This window comes from Sander lucioperca, chromosome 2, assembly GCF_008315115.2.
Source record: "Sander lucioperca isolate FBNREF2018 chromosome 2, SLUC_FBN_1.2, whole genome shotgun sequence".
NCBI classification, from domain to species: domain Eukaryota; kingdom Metazoa; phylum Chordata; class Actinopteri; order Perciformes; family Percidae; genus Sander; species Sander lucioperca.
In genome coordinates, this window is record NC_050174.1 from 882,501 (window position 1) to 890,000 (window position 7,500).

Sequence of the window (7,500 nt, forward strand, 5' to 3'; positions counted from 1 at the left end):
GTTCTGAAACGCACCTTTTTGCTGAGTCGTTGCGTGTGCCACGCTTGCCACGCTTTTATTTTATTTGTTTAGCACTTACGGGCTACCATAGCTAGTCTCGTGACTGCGGCGTTTGTTGTCAACGGTTGTCAAGCTAGCCAACCGTGAAGTACCTGGGGGAGGATCAACGTTAGTCACTTGGTTGAAACGTGTTCCAGAGTGACGGAAAATATCTGCCTTCACCCAGTTCCAGTCATGTCTCTCTCAAAACGTGCCGTGAAGAGAAAGGTTGGCGACGAGCACAGGCAATTTCAGTGAAAGTTGGAGACGGAATATTTTTTCTATCGAGCACAGGAGCACCCCTACATGTCTCATACGCACAGAGAAAGTTGCGGTGTACAAGGAATATGACATCAGACGTCATTACTCAACTAGACATGCTGAGGAGTATACAACATACCAGGGAGATGAGAGAAAGAACCGGGTCTTAAAAAATGTCTATTGAGGCAACAAGATTTATTTAAGAAAGCAAACAAAGAATACTTTTGTTGAATACTTGACGTGGCCCAGCCTGACCCACACTCTACCTCGAACGGCCCCCAGGTAAATTGAGTTTGAGACCCCTGGTTTAAGACATACTCAGCCACTTTTCTCAACCCGGGAGGTGTTCCTCCCAACCAGGAGAGAATGTCAGACAAAGTAGTGCTGACAAAACCGTCATGAGCAACTTCAAACACAGTTCAATTCCCTTTTTGTGTGTTTTCTGAGTTTGCAGTTGTGTGTGCAGTAGGAGTTAGATTTTTAAGTGGCGTGTGGCAGCCGGAAGTGGCATGTCCTGGCACGTGCCACTTTCCTAGAGCCAAGTGGCGTTTTATCGCGCGGCTACGTCACACGCGGGTTGCGTTCAGGAAAAGAGTAAACGGTTGGGTTTAGGAAAAGAAGAACGGGGTCAGGTTTAGGAAAATACGGTTGGGTTTAGGAAAACAACAAACGTGGAAAGGAAACATCATCGCGGGACACAAAGTCACACGTGGGACGCAATCCCCGCTTTCCTGGGTGAAAGTCCTGTGTTTGACCCATCCTCCACTCTGACCAACCTCCCCTACGCGGATTTTCACGCTTTAATACTACTCGCTACGGCGTCAATTCACACGCAATTGCAATTGGCATACGGAAGTACCGGAAGTACATGCCACTGGCACGTGCCAAATGCCACTTAAAAATCTAACTCCCTCTCACTGTATGGGGAGGCTGCAGCAGGGAAAGGTTGTGACGTTGAACTTGACATACCAGAAAACAAAAGCACAAAGCTGAGCCCATGACCCGAGCAGCGTCAGGCGCTGAAGAGCTCCAGGTCAGACTGACAGATTCAGGGTTCAACGATAGATGGCCATAAGAGATGCAGTTGCAGTAGCGGCATGAGTGACTTAACAAACCTGCCTTAAAGAGCTTCTCCGCTATTTGTGCCCACACTGTGTAACTGTTACATTATTTCATACTACATCTGTGAAGTCTGTCACTTACATCAGGAGCCTCGATGGATGAAACCCAACCCATACATACACACACACACGTGGAGTACACACACACACACACACACACACACACACACACACACACACACGTTTCTGTAAGTATGTCAAAGATTTGTCCGGTTTCTACAAGTAGACATACAGATCATTCTTTGTTGGATCAAAACATCCCGTTGTAGCTTAGACTGTGCTAGGAGCCTCAATGGATGAAACCCAATACACACACACACACACACACACACACACACACACACACACAAACACACACACAAACACACACACACACACACACACACACACACACAAGCAGTACACGCACGTGCAGTACACGCACATGCAATACACACACACACATACATACACACACACGTGCAGTACACGCACGTGCAATACACACATGCAGTACACACACACACACACACACACGTGCAGTACACACACACACACACATGCAGTACACACACGTGCAGTACACACACACACACACGCACAGTACACACACACACACGCACACACACACAAACACACACACACACGTGCAGTACACACACACACACACACACACACACACACACACGCACACACGTGCAGTACACACACACACACACACACACACACGTTTCTGTAAGTATGTCAAAGATTTGTCCGGTTTCTCTTATCTTCATCAGGACTAAAAACATTTAGACATACAGATCATTCTTCGTTTGATCAAAACATCCGTTGTAGCTTTTTAGAGCTGCAAAGATTTAACGATTAATTGTCAAATGTTAGTTTTTTTTATCGCTTTGGTACTATTATCACAACTATGTGGTACAACTCCAAACTCTTTCCTTCAAAACTTTACACTGCGCATTAATTTGGATGGTAAACATCTCTCACCACACAACCATTGATTCACCATAGGGTTTAATCACCAAAAACACAACATATTATCTTGTCACTTTAGTAATTTTAACTACCAGTGAATCCAGTAACAAACAACGCAAGATACACGTTTCAAGGGCTGAAAGCAACGATTAATCGATTAGTTGTCAACTATTAAATTAATCGCCAACTATTTTGATAATCGATTAATCGTTTGAGTCATTTTTTTATTAAAAAAAAATAAGATTTCTCTGATTCCAGCTTGTTAAATATGAACATCTTCTAGTTTCTTCTCTCCTCTGTGACAGTAAACTGAATATCTTTGAATTTTGGACAAAACGAGACATTTGAGGACGTCATCTTAGGCTTTGGGAAACACTGATCCACATTGTTCACCATGTTTTGACATTTTTATAGATCAAACAACTAATCGAGAAAATAATCGACAGATTAATCGACTATGAAAATAATTGTTAGTTGCAGCCCTACTTGTAACTATTACACATTTTGTTAAATATCTCATGTACCCCCTGCAGTCCTCCAAAGTACCCCTAGGGGTACACGGACCCCCATTTGAGAACCACTGTCCTAAAACATTGAGCAGAAACCAGCTCCTGCTTTTCTCATCAGCAGTCCAACGCCTCCCCTGCCTCTGAGCACTGACCTGGAGGAGGACGCCATCTAGTGGAGACACATGTGAACTGCTCTCACAGAGACGTTGGGTGTGCTTCTTACCGTGAAGCTGTCTTCTGCCTGGAACTGGTTGTCCACATAGACGCAGACTCTGTCAAAGTCTTTCATCTCCTCACTGGACTCGATGCTCCTGCAAACAACAGAGCGATCGTTAGGCAACGGAGGGAAAAAGGTTTGTTCCCTTTGACGTAGAGCTGAAGATAATCGCACTGACCACTACAAGAAATCATAAGAAATTACAAGAAATCATAAGAAAACACAAGAAATCATAAGAAATCACAAGAAATCATAAGAAAACACAAGAAATCATAAGAAATCACAAGAAATCATAAGAAAACACAATAAATCACAAGAAATCATAAGAAATCACAAGAAATCATAAGAAAACACAAGAAATCATAAGAAATCACAAGAAATCATAAGAAAACACAAGAAATCACAAGAAATCATAAGAAAACACAATAAATCATAAGAAATCACAAGAAATCATTCCTACCACAGGCAATAAAACACAATTTTCAGCACTGAGCGTTAAATAAGACTCATTACATCACAATACTGCGCTAAGTGCAACTTGCACAAACATAGGTTTGACTTACATCTTTATAAATATTAGGGGTGTGCAAAAAAAATCAATTCACCTTTGAATCTCGATTCAAGCTCTACCGATTCAAAATCGATTCATAGAATTCCAAAAATTGATTCATATTTTTTAATTAAAAAAATAAAATAAAAAGAAATATTGTAATCACACGGGGAAAGTAACTACATTTACATACTGTGAATCGTTTTTTGAATCGATTTTGAATCGAATCGACATTTTCTGAATCGTGCATCCCTAATAAATACAATTTAGGTAAGTTGTACATTTTTATTCCCAACTTGTACGTTTGGACGTTCTTTCCTGTTTATCATTTCTTGTGTATTCTGTATGTGTGTCTGATATTTTGCTGCTGTAGCTCTGAAATAGTCCAATTTGGGATCAGTAAAGTCTGATCTAATCTAATCTAATAAATGGATTAGTTGAAGGACAGAAAATGAAATGCAAAGAACTTTGATAGTCAAGTCATCTTTATTTATAAAGCACATTTCAAAGCAACAGAAGTTGGCCCAACGTGTTTTACAGTCGAGGCAGATGGTTTAAGATCTGCCTCGTTAAAAAATAAACAACAATAAAGAAATACACGGTGCATAACAAGCCACAATACTAGGGCTGTGTATTGGCAAGAATACGCGATACATGGCTCACAATTCAATATATTGCAATATATTTAGATACTGTGTGTAAGGCGATATATTGGGATTTTTTTAAAGTATAATTTTAGAAAAACTAATATTTAAAAAGAGACATGATGTTCATAAAAGTCAAAGAAGTTTACTTTAGGTAAACAATTCAGTAAACAGGAAATCAAACTGCCAGTTTGGGATTGTGGTTCCCAGGTTCTTAGTGAGCTAATGTTTATATGCTAAAGTAGGCCAAAGTTCAGCCATAGCTACGTTGTTAGCTTCTAGCAAAAAGTTAGGCACTGCTAGGCACTGCTAGGCTCTGTTAGGCACTGTTAGGCACTGCTAGGCACTGCTAGGCACTGCTAGGCACTGTTAGGCACTGTTAGGCACTGCTAGGCACTGTTAGGCACTGCTAGGCACTGCTAGGCACTGTTAGGCACTGTTAGGCACTGCTAGGCACTGCTAGGCACTGTTAGGCACTGTTAGGCACTGCTAGGCACTGCTAGGCACTGCTAGGCACTTTTAGGCGAGGACACTAGTGGTGCATCTCAGCATAGCCATCTAGCGGTAGGGGGTTTAAACACAACATAAATGTGAACCACGGTCTTACATGAATATTTATGCATTATAAATAAATAATAAAAAAATAAAAAAATCTATGTTGCGTTTTTGAAAATCAGTGTAGTATTGCTAAATAAAATATTGCGATGCTCAAGTGTATCGATTTTTTCTTACACCCCTAAACAAACAATTTACACGACAACACCAAAGCCCATCCATCCATCTTCGTCCGTTTATCTGGTATCGGGTCGCGGGGGGAGCAGCTCCAGCAGGGGACCCCAAACCTCCCTTTCCCGAGCCACATTAACCAGCTCCGACTGGGGGATCCCGAGGCGTTCCCAGGCCAGGTTGGAGATATAATCCCTCCACCTAGTCCTGGGTCTTCCCCGAGGCCTCCTCCCAGCTGGACGTGCCTGGAACACCTCCCTAGGGAGGTGTTCCAGGGGGCATCCTTACCAGACGCCCAAACCACCTCAACTGGCTCCTTTCGACGCGAAGGAGCAGCGGCTCTACTCCGAGCTCCTCACAGATGACTGAGCTTCTCACCCTATCTCTAAGGGAGACGCCAGCCACCCTCCTGAGGAAACCCATTTCGGCCGCTTGTACCCTGGATCTGGTTCTTTCGGTCATGACCCAGCCTTCATGACCATAGGTGAGGGTAGGAATGAAAACTGACCGGTAGATTTTCGTCACAACGGTGCGATAAATTGAATGTAATACCGCCCCCGCTGCGCCGATTCTCCGACCAATCTCCCGCTCCATTGTCCCCTCACTCGCGAACAAGACCCCGAGGTACTTGAACTCCTTCACTCGGGGTAAGGACTCATTCCCTACCTGGAGAAGGCACTCCATCGGTTTCCTGCTGAGAACCAAAGCCAAGTAAAGAAATAGGAAGTCTATTGGATTTTAGTAATTTTCGAAGTACAACTGTTGAAACTTAACTGTTAGCTTCTCAAATGTGAATGTTTGTTGGTTCCCTTAATCTTCTCTGGTTGGAAACTGAATATATTTGGTCTACACAGGGACTTGAACCGTCGACCGTCCGGTCCCCACACACTGAGCTCCTGCCACTCACAAAACATCTCTGCCGAAACCCGGGATCGAACCAGGGACCTTTAGATCTTCAGTCTCAACTGAGATATTTCGGCTTCACAGTAACCATAACAACAACTATTGAATGAATTAACAAGCAGATAAATCAATAATGGCAATAACTTTTAGTTTCTACAGAAGCCGATTAGGGCCACATGTGAAAAAATGTATTGAGTTCTGAGTTTAAAATTATTATTTTTTTAATAAAGTTTTGCCAGAATTTAGAAAACACACACACACACACACACACACACACACACACACACACACACACACACACACACACACACACACACACGTAAATCTATTCTGGTACAACCTCAAAATACAATTATGAACCTGAAGATGAGCATAATATGAGCACTTTAAGACCCCGCGGGAACCCTGTTAAAGTAATTTTCGAAGTATAACTGTTGAAACGTAACTGTTAGCTTCTCAAATGTGAATGTTTGTTTGTTCCCTTAATCTTCTCTGGTTGGAAACTCTTTACTTCATCTCAGCATTTTATTATTCATAGTGTGTTGCGTTATTTCTGATTCTACCTCACTACCTAGACAAATATTTGCACTAACGGTATATTGACTCTTTACTATATTCTGCATTTTAGACAAACTGACTGTTCATATTCTCTGTGTTATTACTGACCCACATCACTAACTAGATTACATATTGTATGTGTGTGTGTATATATATATATATATATATATATATATATATATATATATATATATATATATATATATATATATATATATCGGTATATCTGTATATTGACTTCACTACTTCTCAGCATTCATATAGACTATCTATTTATACATACTATGTTATAACCACAATTTAATTTGCACTAACTGTATTCTATCTTTACTACATCTCAGCAATGTTATAGATTGTCTATTCATGTATTTTATGTTATTACTTTCCCACCTTCCCATTTCCATCAACGTACTAAAGGCCCTGACACACCGAGCTGATAATGGGCCGTTGGACAGTCTGGCAAGGTCGGTGACTCGAGTCTGAAAATCTTTTAAACTGACCTTTGTTGATCTGAAATGAAGACAGATTCAGCAACTGCACGGCCTATTTCTCTCTTAAAATGTTTTCAGAAACACGTTTCGGTGAACTATTTTAGTCCAATATGAGATCGTATTCTGAACAAGCCGCCATGACAGTCTGTCTTTGAGTTTCCGGAGAAACCAGACCCACGTGACGCATTCGTCCAATCAGCTGCCGGTTTTTATTTTTGGGCGACAATACAGATTAGCGCCGCCTGCTGTTATGGAGACGTATTACGTCTCGTCTCTTCGGTGTTCTGAGGAACTTTTTGGACCAACTCGGGGAGACTGATCAGCCCAACTGGCTTTTCTTTTCTGTGTCTGCAGCTTTACTTACACCTCACTTTGCGCCGGTTTTGAACTGCCTACTTCATCTGTACCTTTGTAGCCTATCGTATTCTGTTTTCTTGTACTATATTGAATGTGAAACTGTATGTTGTCTTGTACAGTTACGCTTTTCTTGGCCAGGTCGCCGTTGCAAATGAGAACCTGTTCTC

General features: G+C 41.7%; 1 protein-coding gene and 1 long non-coding RNA gene across 2 annotated transcripts in view; one reads left to right on the forward strand and one right to left on the reverse strand.

The window, feature by feature from the left end:
- The window catches only part of inpp5l (inositol polyphosphate-5-phosphatase L), a 54,277-nt gene that overhangs the window by 31,195 nt on the left and 15,582 nt on the right, over positions 1–7,500 (reverse strand). Inside the window, exon 4 of the mRNA XM_035998919.1 lies at positions 3,111–3,198. Coding sequence (XP_035854812.1) covers positions 3,111–3,198 — 88 coding nt within the window. The remainder of the gene's footprint in view (positions 1–3,110; positions 3,199–7,500) is intronic.
- LOC116053940 overlaps positions 1–7,500 on the forward strand; it is a 23,456-nt gene that overhangs the window by 12,080 nt on the left and 3,876 nt on the right. The window lies entirely within an intron of this gene.